Source organism: Cydia splendana, chromosome 4, assembly GCF_910591565.1.
Source record: "Cydia splendana chromosome 4, ilCydSple1.2, whole genome shotgun sequence".
Lineage (NCBI taxonomy): Eukaryota > Metazoa > Arthropoda > Insecta > Lepidoptera > Tortricidae > Cydia > Cydia splendana.
Window position 1 is genome coordinate 2,220,672 of NC_085963.1, and position 15,213 is coordinate 2,235,884.

At 37.8% G+C, this 15,213-nt stretch overlaps 2 protein-coding genes across 2 annotated transcripts in view; one reads left to right on the forward strand and one right to left on the reverse strand.

Annotated features, from left to right (window-relative positions):
- The first annotated feature begins 286 nt into the window (after positions 1–286).
- Positions 287–15,213, forward strand: part of LOC134789705 (small ribosomal subunit protein mS31) — a 169,157-nt gene continuing 154,230 nt past the window's right edge. The window contains exons 1-6 of the mRNA XM_063760329.1: positions 287–426; positions 511–785; positions 869–992; positions 1,752–1,943; positions 2,871–3,091; positions 4,558–4,846. Coding sequence (XP_063616399.1) covers positions 416–426; positions 511–785; positions 869–992; positions 1,752–1,943; positions 2,871–3,091; positions 4,558–4,817 — 1,083 coding nt within the window. The 5' untranslated portion in view covers positions 287–415 and the 3' untranslated portion in view covers positions 4,818–4,846. The remainder of the gene's footprint in view (positions 427–510; positions 786–868; positions 993–1,751; positions 1,944–2,870; positions 3,092–4,557; positions 4,847–15,213) is intronic.
- LOC134789715 (uncharacterized) overlaps positions 12,035–15,213 on the reverse strand; it is a 72,084-nt gene continuing 68,905 nt past the window's right edge. The window contains exons 6-8 of the mRNA XM_063760341.1: positions 14,908–15,064; positions 13,226–13,377; positions 12,035–12,176 (exon numbers count right to left, since the gene is read on the reverse strand). Of these exons, the coding sequence (XP_063616411.1) occupies positions 12,168–12,176; positions 13,226–13,377; positions 14,908–15,064 (318 nt within the window). The 3' untranslated portion in view covers positions 12,035–12,167. The remainder of the gene's footprint in view (positions 12,177–13,225; positions 13,378–14,907; positions 15,065–15,213) is intronic.

Below are 15,213 nucleotides of genomic sequence, written 5' to 3' on the forward strand. Positions count from 1 at the left end.
TAGTAAGTATATTAGGTACATTTGCCCGATAGCACCCGATAGTTCGTTGCAACCCAGTCGTTGGCAACCATCGTCCATAGGCAATAATCTGAAATACAATTATCGATCACGAGTGTAAAGGCCCCAGTACACAATGGGCCATCGCTGGCCATTCCAATGGACGCATTTATGCGTTAGAGGGAATAAGTGATATTGCCATCTCATTCTACCGCATGGCTGCGTCCCTTGGAGTGGCCGGCAATGGCCCATTGTGTACTGGGGCCTTAATAGTTTTATTGTAGCGTTGTCAAAACACCGTCAAACGGAACGTTAAAATTCTAACCTTCAAATAAATTTCGAGATTGAACTGAAACAGTAAATAATATTCAATAATTTCTCGTAAACTCTTGTCAAACGTATTGATAAAAGATTTAAAATGTTAACAAGGTATTTGTAATTTTTTAATAAAACCTTTTACTTAAGTTCCATGTAAATATCAATGCTATTTTTAATTTATTTCACACATTTCAGACTTCGATTCAAACGGGATTTTAGAGTTATTGTGCGATGTTTATCCGACAAACCCTCCGACGGCGATGAGAAAAAACCTGAGCAACAACCAAGTCCTGCAGCAAAAAAAGAGAAACAAGCCGATTCCAGCACAGACAAAATCCAAGCCCTGTTGAAAAGTATGATGTCTGAGCCTTTATCAAAGGAAGCTGAGTACAGAGCTAACTTTGCTTCGGCCCCAGACGTGAGGCGACAGCGGAAAAATGATGAAATCGAGGTTAAAGTGGAGAAAATAGGTTGGTGTCTAGAATATAAACATAAATTCTAAATAGTCTTTAATTTCTGTCTTAAATTGTCTTATTATTTTGTTTGTATTCAGAGGAGAGCATTACTAAGGCAGCGGGCGATGTTGCACAAGCCATCGGTGGAGACGTGAAGCAAACTGAAGCAGAATTACTGTCAAAAATTTTGGGAAAAATTAATCAATCATCCACCAGTCTTAGGTAATATCCTGTATGCAGACTTTAATTAGAAGCATACTTAAAATAAACACATTCAAAAGTATATGAATAGAATAATAAGACAGTCCTGTTCCTATTAAAGTCTTCAGACAGCTATTATATTCTAGAATAAACATATTGCATACCTTTGTGTTTGGTCAGTGGCGGATTTGCCATAAGGCCCAGGCCTGCTGGGTGGCTACGGTGGCAAGACATTAGGGGCAGCAGTCTATATGATGGGTGCTGAGAAAGGGTCAGCTAGTAGTTACTACTGTACCTGGGGTCTAGGGCGGCCAAGACTGCAAATCCGCCACTGTGTTTGGGCCCTTTGCATTAACATATATATCTATGGACTGGCCTTACGGGCACTAAAAATGGTACTAGTTTAGTGGTGTGACTCATGAATTCCAGCCAATCGTGCAGTCTAACGCAACTAGTTGCAACAAATAGCGTGCGTGATGCGAACTCATCAACCAATCGCGCGCATGATGCGAACTCATCAACCAATCGCGTTGTAGCGGTGTAACACCGCTGTACTGGCCCCTGTCATGCCTGATTATTATTGTCCGTAAAGCCAGTCCCTAGATAGCTATGTCAATGGCCCTTTGGTTCAAAAAAATTCAGTGTTTTTTCTAATCTCTTCTAATCTAACTAAACCATGTTTGTTAAATAAAATAACACCAAATTATTTTGTGAAAAATTTTTAAACTATTATTGTAAAGTCCAACCAAAATTTTGAACATTATAAATATTACATTACAGTGACTTATTGATTGGCATGAAGGTAGACCACTCAAAAGGCGGTGATGAGAGAGCCTCCGTCCAGAGAGAGACGCGAGGAGAGCAAGTGAAGCGGCTTGTCAGGGCTAAAGAAGGGCAAAGGCCGACCACACAGCAAAGCAAACCCAAGCAGGATGTCAACACAGTTAGGCCACCAACTAGGGAAAGGAAGAGGTTCGTATAATATGTGGTTTTCCATCACAGAAGGGTCCTGCATCAAGTGCAATACGCAGTGGTAAACGGAAATCCCTGTTTTTCAACTTAAAACAGATTTTCTAAAAAAACAAAAGTTTTCTCTTCAATAGGTCTAGATATTATATCTATTTATAAGAATGAATCCCTATTTCTCTTGGTCCGGCATCACGCGTAATCGCGCGTAATCGGCGGGACCAATTTCGCTGATTCTATTAGGCCCACTTGCACCATCCCACTAACCCGGGGTTATGCGGTTAAACCGTTTACTCAGTGTCAAATTGTACTGGTAACCATGGTAACTCCAGGTTTAACTGGTTAACCCCGGGTTAGTGGAACGGTGCAAGTGGGCCTTAGTGTTGTGTTTGTTATTGTCAGGAGATGGTTCTTATGAAAGAAAAAAATAAGAAAGTGCCAAAAAACGATATGTGAAACGAAGTTCGCCGGGTCATCTAGTATAATATACAGGGTGGCCAAAAAAATAAGTGCATTCACGTTGCCAGGGAGGTTTTGGGATTATGGATGGGAATGCACTTATTTTTTGGCCACCGTGTATATCCTTGCTTTATAATTGTTACATATTTGCTGTAACTTATTTCTCAACTGTTTTTCAATAAAATGACACGTCAAGATTGTTTAGCCTTTTTGTAATGTTAAAACAAACCGAACAAGTGCGAGTCAGACTCGTCCATCAAGGGTTCCGTACTTTTTAGTATTTGTTGTTATAGCAGCAACAGAAATACATCATCTGTGAAAATTTCAACTGCCTTGCCTATCACGGTTCATGAGATACAGCCTGGTGACAGACGGATGGACGGACAGCGGAGTCTTAGTAATAGGGTCCCGTTTTTACCCTTTGGGTACGGAACCCTAAAAACGAGGTATAAGAAAGCATTAATTAACTTTCAGCTTACCCCAGCCAACCACCATCAACATATTCAGCGGTGAACCCCTAAACATCTTCAAAACTGCAGAACAGAACTACGGCACCAAACTGCAAGTGTGGGAGAGCCTTAAACAGCGCGAAGTCTCGCTGGCCACGTCGCAGCAACCGGCCAATTACTTCCAGAAGATGGTCTTGTGGACAGAGCAGGGGAAAGTTTGGAAGTTCCCTATCAATAATGAACAAGGTAAGTTCAATTCAATTCAATATCTTTAACACATTCATTGCCACTAAGTGCTACGGGTTACGCTCGTAGCGCGTAGCCATGTCTTTGCCGTATGGATATATAAAGTCGCTACGAACAGTGTACCCGACAGTCGGGTTCTTGGCCCTGAATGTGTTAATGTCAAAACAACACATTCGAACGCAATGTAAGCCCTGATGGCACTACAATGGTAATAAAACTGGCCAAGTGCCAGTCGGACTCGCGCACGAAGGGTTCCGTACCATTACGCAAAAAACGGCAAAAAAATCACGTTTGTATGGGAGCCCCACTTAAATATTTATTTTATTCTGTTTTTAGTATTTCCTGTTATAGCGGCAACAGAAATAAATCTGTGAAAATTTCAACTGCTAGCTTTCACGGTTTATGAGGTACAGCCTGTTGACAGACAGACGGACGGACAGAGGAGTCTTAGTAATAGGGTCCCATCCCGTCTTTACCCTTCGGGTACGGAACCCTAAAAAGACCCACCTTGTTTATCGACTTAAGAACTCGAAGCTGAAGTCAATAATAAATATTGATCCATCAAAATTAGGTTGTTAATTTTTAATTAATAATTTATTTATTGCATCCATGGTTGTTACATTGGTGTTACATAGTAATAGTGAGTTTCACATGGACCCTGGTAGGGCACAGCAATAGTCTTAGAACTAAATTATGCATTCGACAGTATTTATATAATAATTATAAAATTAGGTCTTTTAACAATGGTTAAGAGATTGTAATTTAAAATTTTATAGTAATGAATGTCTAGGAAATATTATTAATAATTAAAATTAACATTGAAATTGTAGTGTAAGTATATACTCGTAATATTAATTTATTTAATAGTCATGTCAAGAATAAGTAATTTACCTCTGTCATAATAAAGTGGAAATCATAGACTAATGCTCTAGTTTCCTAGGATAGCAGATACAAATACTACGACATCCATATTTAGCCGTATTATTTAGTATGGAGACGGCCGCTATATGGCGGCACCGCTATCCTAGGAAAACCGATCTTAAGTAGATATAGTGCATAATTATTTTCCAACGTATTTTAACGGAAACGTAAAAACGTGTTTTGCTATTTCAGTCAGTCTCAGTACAAAAAGTACTGAGGTTGACTGAAGTAGCACGACAAATACTAACGTTTCCGATAAAATACGATAGAAAACAATTATCCAGTTGGAATTGGAACCATTATAAATTATAATGTCTGGGTTTTTATTAACTTGCGACCCGCCCCGGCTTCGCACTGGTTACACAAAACCTTAACAAACTAATATACACCTAAACCTTCCTCAAGAATCACTCTATTGATAGGTGAAAACCGTATGAAAATCCGTTCAGTAGTTTTGAGTTATTCGCGAACATACATACACACAAACGGACAGACGCGGCGGGGGACTTTGTTTTATAATGTGTAGTGATTATATTATTTTACAGGCCTAGAAGAGGAAGCAGACGTCCACTTCTCCGAGCACATATTCCTCGACGCGCACCTCGAAGGCTGGTGTCCCCCCAAGGGGCCCATTCGACACTTCATGGAACTCGTCTGTGTCGGCCTCTCGAAGAACCCATTCTACACGGCACAAGAAAAGAGGGACCATATCATGTGGTATAAGGAGTATTTTGAGTCGAAGAAAGATGTGCTTATTGATGTTGGGGCTTGGAATGTTGGGAAGTCGAAGGAGGTTTTAGCGTAGTTATTTATTGGAAATAGTTAATAAAATTAGTTGATGTTACTTGGGCTTATTATTGACCGGCAAATTGGTAAAAAAATGTTAGTTTACTTGTTTAGGCGCCGCGCGTTGGACGCCTTAATTGTGGCCTAAATAAAAAACTTCTTGCCAATTAACAGTGGTCCTGTGCTGCCGCCTACAGTTCCTGAACTCTCAAAAAATACGATTTTTTTTTAAATACATACTGGACCCGGAAAATACTACTCCTGATTGAGTGGCACTTCAAAACCGACGCTCTTTTCATTATGAAACTTGAACACACTGAAAACAGAATCGAAATGATTGCAGCGCCATTATAATCTTTAGTTTTCGTGTTTTTTCCTCATTAGTAAGTAAGTAAGTAATCATTTATTGTCAGATTGTGCAATGTCAGTATACAGATGTTACAATATTATTTGATTAGAGAGTGTCACAATCAACCGGTTTACGGTATACAATGTCCTTATTCCTAAAATACATATAGTACAGTTCAATTAACCTTAAGATTAAACTAAAAAATGTCTAAGGTACAAAATACATATAATATAAAAAAAAAAAACTATTCAACCCTACAATCATAATATTATAAAGCAACATTATTGTTTATTACCTACTAGCTATATTATTAATTACTATGTCAATTAAATATTATTATAATTTACATTGTTATTAAGGTCAATATTCATAAGATAGGTATCATTCACATGTCAAGCGTTAGAATTGTTCTATCTTGAGAAAAAAATCATTGATATTGTAAAAACATTCAGTTAGGAGAAAGGATCTTAACTTGGAGAAAAATTTGTTGTTTGGCAACTCTGTCCATGACATAGGAAGTGCATTATAAATACGAACAGCCATGTAGTAGCAATTTTTCTTACTCACTTCTAATTTACATTTTGGGACTACTAAAGCTTTATGTGTGACTGTGCGCTTTCCAATGTTACATTTCTGATCAAATAATTCTAAATTGCATTTAACGAATTTACATATCTCTAAGATGTATAAGCTCGGAACTGTCAGGATTCCATACTGTTTAAACAACGGCCTACATGACTCTGACCACTTGACCCCCGCTATAGCCCTAACACATTTTTTTTGTGCTATGAAAGCTTGTTTTACATTTGTGCCATTACCCCATAATACTATTCCATAACGAAGTGCAGAAGCAACATAGCTATGATAAACGAGTAGCGCAGTTTTGTCTGAAGTCATTCGCTTCAGTTTTTTTATGGCATAAATAAATTTATTAATTTTAGTGGAAACTACGTCGATTTGTTGTTTCCAATTTAAATACTGGTCTACATCAATGCCTAGGAAAATTGTATGTGCTACTTCTTCGATTTGCTCAGTGCCCATTTTTATATTTAATGGCATCATTTTACTATTTCTTGTAGCAAATCGAACTAGTTTAGTTTTTGAAGCATTCATACATAGACCATTCCGATTTAACCAATCACCTACATCAATCAGAGTAGCATTTATGTTCTCTTTCAGGTCATTGTCGTTTTTACCTCTAATAACTATCGTTGTATCATCTGCAAACAAAAGGCAGCGGTGTTTAATACAGGTAGGAAAATCGTTTATATAGAGCAAGAATAGGAGTGGCCCTAATATGCTGCCCTGCGGTACCCCACTGTGGTTCATACGTGAAGCAGAGTCGACAGTTAACTTAGAATTATCGGTCGAAGATGTATATTGAACCCTAGTTATTTGGTGACGGTCTGATAAATAGCTATGAAGCCATCTCAATGCGGGCCCTCTTATGCCATATTTTTCTATATTTTTAAGTATAATTGAATGATCTACGAAATCGAAAGCTTTACTTAAATCCAAGAATAAGCCTACAACCATGTCGTTTGCTTCTAATGAATCCAGTACATTGCAAACTAAATTAAATGCAGCATGTGTAGTTGATTTCCCTTTACGGAAACCACTTTGTTCTGAGCAGAGGATGCGATTTTTATTTAAGTATTTTAAAACCCTTCCGTACATGACCTTTTCAAAAACTTTTGATATAACTGGCAAAAGCGCTACCGGTCTATAGTTGTTTTTATCTGTCGTTTTCCCTTTCTTGAATAAAGGCTTTATAATTGCTAACTTGAGCTTGCTAGGAAAATGGCCTTGTTCTAATGACAGATTTACAACATGAGCTAACGGCACCGCTATTTCATTGGCTATAGTTTTAAGCGCCTTAACATTAATGTTGTCGATTCCAGCGGATCTCGTATTCTTCAGGGTTTTTATTAATTTGCCTATTTCATGAGGATCCGTAGGCTCAATAAAAATTGATTTTTCAACCCTATCCAAAGAACAAAAATAATGTTTATTTGGATTACTATTTTGGGTTATATCTATGAAAAAATTATTGAAAGCATCAGCAATTTTTTGAGGATCGGTCAATAAGCTATTGTCATGTTGTCATATTGTCATATTGACATATTGTCATGTGTCATTGATATACTGATTTATGTATACAGAAATTAATTGGATTATTAGAAAACATAATTCCTCTAATGAGGTGAGGGCGCCACTGGACGGTCGACGCAGTCTCAATATGTGTATGAAAGCGGTTTTATGACATTTTTTCAACGATATTAACAAGTCTACAAAAGTTTCGGTTTTGGCCGAAACTAGAGCCAAAGCCGAACCTTCGGTTTCGGTAAAATTACACATGTTTCGGCCGAACACTAACAAGGATTAATAAAAAAGTAAATAAAACGAGCTATAATTTAATTACTTCACTTTATTGCACCTATTGAAGTACAGTTTCGTTGCTAACTTCGATGTTTTCATCACTGACAAAATTACAACGATATTCCATACAAATGTACAGCTCGTACACACTTAGTACAAAAACGAGTTATCCTTGAAATTGTGCAATTAGCAACCTTATGCACATACGCTTAAGGTTAACTTTAGTTGTTGAATCTTAAACGTTATATTCATGCTCCTAAGGGCCACCATACAAGAAAAATCGACAGAGGAATTTGAAACAACAGTCTAAGGACGTAAAGTAGATTTTACTTTGTTTTAATGTCAAACGAAACAAAACAAATGCAAATCTATTCCAAATGAAAAAGGTTTAAATTTCATTGAAGTAATACTCGTACAAACACTTTAGTAGGGTAATTCGCCAGTAACTGGCCGCCCTAAACTAAAAATGAATTCTATTCACATATAAACAGAATTCATTTTAGTATAAGATTTCAATAACTGTGTTTTCCATCGTATTTTCTCAGAAAGGTTCGTATTTGTCATGCTACTTCAATCAACGTTAGTACTCTTTGTACCGAGACTGACTGAAATAGCAAGACACGTTCGTCAGAATACGAAGGAAAATGATTATGCACTACATCTGGAATTGGTATACCCTGCAGGGTTCATGTTTACATATATGTTACCTTAATGTTGTAGGTACATGAATTAAATGACCTATTACTACAAGTAGAATTGTGATCCTTAGGAAGATAAAATAAGATCTTAGGGGTCATCCATTAATTACATCACACGTTTGGGGGGGGGGGGGGGGGGTCAAGAAAATGTGACATGTTGTGACAAGGGGGAGGGGAGTCACAAACTTTGTGACGTCACTTTAACTTCATCAGTAACCAAAATTTTATTATAATCATTTTATATAGGATATATAATCGTTTTTATAAGTTTAATTTTTTTTTCATAATCAGTTTTGGGTTATAAATTTACTAATATTTTGACAAAAAATTAATAATACTTAATTCGATTTGCCGATTTCGTTGAAAAAATGTGACGTCACACCAGGGGGGGAGGGGTTTGCCAAATGTGACCAAGTGTGACAAGGAGGGGGGGAGGGGTCAAAAAGCCTTGAAATTCGTGTGACGTAATTAATGGATGACCCCTTATGACAAGTATTTGTTGATAGCGCTTATAGTTAAACAGAGTTTGGGACAATTTATATTATTCAGCAAATTATTACTTAGCAAGTCATTTATCGCGGGAATGTATGTCCGTCGCTATCTAACTTGTTATGTTAGAATAAAGAGGGGTCTCAATAAGTGGGGAAGGGGGTATTAGGAAAGGGACCACGATACATGTTGAAAAGCGTTAAGCCCGATTTAGACGATGCGAGAACTTCGCATGCGAGTTTCATACCATTGCTGGTTTTGATCGGTCGGTTGAAATGGACGTAATCCACAGTCCGCAATGTAAATCGCATCGTCTAAATCAGCCCTAAATTCGTAAGATTTAATTGAAATGGCCAAAGATGTTTGAAAAAATTGTACAAGCGTTATTCTTGATTGAAAAATACTTAAAATTGTTCTTGACCGTAGTAATCAAGTATGTAAAATGAAAATTATACAAGATTAAGGAATACAAATTTGATTACATTTTTAGCCATTTCTATTGAACTAAATTTAACGCTAACATAAAAGTCAAAACCATACACAGAAACTAAAATATTTATGACATTTTCATTTCTGTGTATTTTCATTTTAATTTGGTGTTGTGTTAATAAATTTTTGCTTCCTAGTTCATACAGTTGTGAATTATTTTGAACAGTGGAAATTATAATTCTAAGACAACAGGGGGCCTAGCCAACATGACAATCGTTGATTTTCTCGAAACCTTAATAATGTATGAAATTAGTCACGTGTTTTTTCGTAGCATCTGTCATACTGATACTTAGATTAATTTTCGTTTGGCTTTTATTGGTGTCATTGTCACCTTGGCTAGGACCCCAATGGTTCGTTCGTGGAAATTCTTATACATATTTATTATATCTCGAGCACACGCCCTCCATATTGCATGACCGCATAAGGAACTCGTTATATCTATAAGTACATAATCTTACATTTACCGTCGTATACTTTAAAAGCCTCCAAAATTCTTCAAATTAAAAAAAAAGGTAAATACATAATAAAACAATGTAAATAAAAACACATTAAATTTGTACAAATCGTTCGCTTATGTACATTATTATGCACGGAATGTTTTAGGAATTTGTACATTACTTGGAAATTACAATTATGTTTACATACTTTAGAGGCAATTCAGTATTATTAGTGTATAAAAGCTTAATTAGGAAATTAGGTATAGCTTATTACAGGGCAAGAAACTAAACATTATTCTTTAAATATTGCATTCAAAATAGCGATCAGCATGGCTACCACGATTTGCCATTTGACATTTACGTTAGCGACTGCGTGCACTCCATCGCCTTCTCTCTTTATCGCACCAATACATCAGCGAGAGGGCTGGACTGCGATTGAGTTTACGCAGTCGCTTACGTAAAAATCAAGTGTCAACTCGTGGTACAGCTACAGGTAAAAAAAACTCTGCCCCATCGAAAAAACTTAATGTAAAATTACAACCACAGTTACGTAAATAACAATTGAATAACACAACAATGCCTGAGTATTTTGAGCTATCAATAATTAAAAAACAACATTGTGGCAGAAACTTACAAACATAATCATAACCAAAATGTTGGTTATATCCTGTTACTATATAGTTGTTAAAACAGCAATAATTTGCTAAAACTAATTGCAGCAACAAACGTAAATAAACTTAGTTTGCAAACGTGGTCAGTTAAAGTGTATATGTCACCGTAAAATTGTAAACACTCGTCAGATTATAATCTCGCTAGTTAAATTATAAACTGACGGTAGGGAGCTAGGGAGATTACAATCTAACCTAACCTACGTTAGATTATAAACTAACGGGTTCACAATCTTACGGTATCATATACATCCTCACGTGTCTTATCATGTAAACAAACGTGATGTCTAAGTGTCATTCCAACAACACGATTCATAGACAATCTAGACATCGTAATGTCAGATGTTGTTGAGGTGATCCTTTCGTCAATGCAATTATTGATGAATATCTTATTAGAAATGATATTTTTCAGTGGTTATTTGGTTGATTTCAATACTTTGTGAGCTTCTTTAAGTATACAACAACATTTTAAGTGATGATTATTTGTGTACCCCAGAGAAAAGTGTGATAATATCTTCGAGAAGTGTTTGTTTACATTATAGGACAAGTAAGGATGAATACACTTAATGTGAGTTGCTGTACCTACCATCAAATAGAGTCGATGAGTTTATTTTTGTTCCAAAAAACCAATAACTTTGTTTTTTTCTCTCGGCATCAGGCAACTATTTTGTTTGACATATTTACGATTAAAACTTAAGAGCACTTTTGCCCATTTAGCCATTTTGGTGTCAAATCTATATAAAGTTAGACTAAGAAAAGTCTGCAGCGATTTTGATAGCCCACGCAGTGCAAGTGTTATTTTAAACGTCAAACTTCTCTAAAATTATGACGTATAAATAACACTTGCACTGCGTGGGCTATCAAAATCGCTGCAGACTTTTCTTGGTCTAACTCTAACAAAGTTAAAATCCCTGGAACGATTGAAAACGGAAACTAGTGTACAGACAAGTAACATTAAAGCTAAAGAAATAACAAGTATCACAAGAAATACGGAAGACGTCAGAAATGAAACAATTGTATAAAGAACAAGAACAATTAGGAATTATGTTTGGCAAGATGAGTGTGCTTAAGTTAAACAATTAAACATTTTATGTTATCCGCCATTTTTAAAACAGTTGACAAATTCAAGTCAACGTAAGTATGTCAAGACTGTGTAATTTTAATAGAATTGACAATTCAGTGTAATTAAAAAATGAAATTTTTACGTTGATGTAAAACTACATCTACTTGCAAGTACAAGAATTTATGAGCACTTTATTTTGTGTTATTTTTAATTAAAAAGTTGATAGCAAATAGCTATATTAGTGACACCGCTACTATAGCGATAACTGTCATACATTATCCCTACATACATTAGTTAGGTATTGTTTATTGTACAGTTGACGTCAAAGATATGTTTACACTTTTGCACCGTACTCCTTTGTAATAAGGCGAAAAGTGTAAACATATCTTTAACGTCGACTGTACATACGGAATGATATTATACATTTATTTTGTATTAATGAGTCAAATAACAACACACGGAATCAAACATAATATTATCTTAGACAAAAGTCTAACGGTAACCATTTAAACGCTTTTATATTTACTTGTAGCGGTGCGCGGCAACTACTATGGCTAGACACCAAAATTGGTGTGGGCCGCATGTACTTGTAGCGACGCGACGAACTCGCGGCGTGAGCCACGCCTGGTAATAGGTCCTCTTGAATATGAAGCCTGTTATAGGATAAACAAAGAGTGTGGCGTTTAAAAGGTAACCGTCAAACTATGACACCTGCGGAATGTGTGTGTAACAGTATTGTCAGGGATCCGTAATTGACGTGGCGCTGGACGGCTGCGGGCGGCGGGAGCGCCATCTGCTTACATCACCTGCAAATTAAAAAACATGCTGTAAACTTCTAACTTTTATTCAGCAAATAGGCCACAAGGGCACTTTCACACGTCAACATAGAATTTACATAGAAGCAAAAATAATAATAATAATACATCAACAATTAGAAATTACAACTAACTGCAACTACCAATTCAAACTAACGTATTACAATTACTTAGAGATGTATATGGTCTCTTAATGTCGAATTATATAAAAAAAACTATATTTAAATATATTTAAAAAAAATACAGATACAAAAACACAAAAATATATATATAACATTTAGAGGTGTAAATAAATGTCTCTAAGTGTCAGAACTATAAGATTATAATTGTAATTATAGTTTCATCAAATTATCCTTAGAGATGTATAGGGTCTCCAAGAGTCAAAATCCTCAAAAACATCAGCCATACGAGTGTCTTTTTACTTTCTATCTGAATAACTTACGTTAGGAATTCCTAAATATAGTCAACCTTATCGTTATTTCTCTGGCGCGCTCAGTCAACGACCCGTGCATTAAAACATTTAAAAGTCGAAGTCCTTAATCTCTAAATCGTTCAAGGACGATAACTTAATGCCTTTGTTATTAATTGTCTGTCGTGTTATAAAAAACATAATTTAACAGAAGTTTGCTAAGCGCCACTTGCACCATCCCACTAACCCAGGGTTAACCGGTTAAACCGTTAACACAGTGTCAAATCGTACTGGTAACCAAAAAGGTAGCTCCAGGTTTAACCGGTTCATCATATCAGCCCTTTATCGCCCACTGCTCTCTTCTAGTACGCCACTTGTCCCGGTCCTGAGCTAATCTCATCCAGAAGTGACCCGCAATTTTCCGGATGTCGTCCACCCAACGAGCCAACGGACGCCAGGCGCTTCTTTCATCCGAAAGCGGCCACCATTCTGTTAACATTTTAGTCCACCTGCCATCACTGCCTAGCAACATGTCCCGCCTAATTCCATTTTAGTTTGGTAATGACGAAACCCACGTCACCGGTTAACCCCGGGTTAGTGAATAGTGCAAGTGGCTCTAAGTTATGTGTACCTGTAGTATTTGCGAAGCTTCGAAAGCAGTTCCGGGTAGTAGAACGATTGGGGCGGCGACGCGAGCGGCCTCCACGCACACCATGTTCGGGAACTCGTCGTCGCCGAAATCAGGAATCTCTTTGGCGTAGTCAGCCCAGGGGTTCCAGATCACTAGAAAATAAAGAAATTATGGGCATCATTGATACCACCGAACAACTAACTAATCTGTCCCATAGCAAAAATACCGGATCCCTTTGTTTGACATAATTATTAGCAGTCATAATGTAATGATTGTCAGATTATCGTTAGTCATAATTCTGAAACCGTTCACTTTTCAGAATTTTCGTAAGGTTATCCTATAGACAGGTTAAGTTAGGTGTGTTTTATGGCAGTCCTGAAAAGTTACGCGTTTCTGAGAAAAACCAATTTATGACTAACGAAAATGCGTTAAAGCTTTAAGGGAAACAATAGAGACCCGAATCGAATAATCGAAATGTATGCAACACTCATGGAACAGTCAATTTTTGGCTCAGTTTTTCAGATTTAGACTTAAATCGAGTCACGAGTTCTTTTGGACCAGTAAAATACCCGAGTCTTTTGTAGAGACTAAACTTCTTTTCAGGGAACTTTCAATATTTTTACAAAAACTCAAAATGCTAGTCATGCTTCTACAGTTATTCTAGTTCGTTCGAGTCAGGTAGACTGTGCGATACATACCGGTGTCAGGGAAGTTTTACTTCTGTATCCGCATCTTGCGGCCGCTGACGACGTTGGTGATGTGCTCCTGCATTGTGTTCAGGTAGATGCGGTCCCACTCGTTGACTGTTCGAGTCAGGTAGACTGTGCGATACATACCGGTGTCAGGGAAGTTGTACTTCTGTGTCCGCATCTTGCAGCCGCTGACGACGTTGGTAATGATGTGTTCCTGCATTGTGTTCAGGTAGATGCGGTCTTACTCGTTGACTGTTCGAGTCAGGTAGACTGTGCGATACATACCGGTGTCAGAGAAGTTGTACTTCTGTATCCGCATCTTGCGGCCGCTGACGACGTTGGTGATGATGTGCTCCTGCATTGTGTTCAGGTAGATGCGGTCCCACTCGTTGACTGTTCGAGTCAGGTAGACTGTGCGATACATACCGGTATCAGGGAAGTAGTACTTCTGTATCTATGCACCTTGCGGCCGCTGACGACGTTGGTGATGGTGTGTTCCAACATCGTGTTCTGGTAGATGCGGTCCCATTCGTTGCCTGTTCGAGTCAGGTAGACTGTATACATACCGGTATCAGGGAAGTTGTACTTCTGTATCCGCATCTTGCGGCCGCTGACGACGCTGGTAATGATGTGTTCCTGCATTGTGTTCTGGTAGATGCGGTCCCACTCGTTGTCTGTTCGAGTCAGGTAGACTGTGCGGTACATACCAGTGTCAGGGAAGTTGTACTTCTGTATCTATGCATCTTGCGGCCGCTGACGACGTTGGTAATGATGTGCTCCTGCATCGTGTTCTGGTAGATGCGGTCCCACTCGTTGAATGTTCGAGTCAGGTAGACTGTGCGATACATACCGGGATCAGGGAAGTAGTACTTCTGTATCTATGCATCTTGCGGCCGCTGACGACGTTGGTGATGATGTGCTCCTGCATCGTGTTCTGGTAGATGCGGTCCCACTCGTTGATTGTTCGAGTCAGGTAGACTGTATACATACCGGTGTCAGGGAAGTTGTACTTCTGTATCCGCATCTTGCGGCCGCTGACAACGTTGGTGATGATGTGCTCCTGCATCGTGTTCTGATAAATGCGATCCGTCCATTCGTTGATGGTGACCACTTCTCGGGTTTCTTGGTACACTGTGCCTTCTCGCGTCTGGAAGCAATTATTTTCAATTAGTAAATGTATTACCTTTGAAAGGTCTAAACTAACAATAGAATTGACCCAAATAGGCCAAGAAAGGTACGCTCGGCTAGTATGGCGGAATGGAAATAATTAGTAATAGCTGAAATTTTCGGTGTATG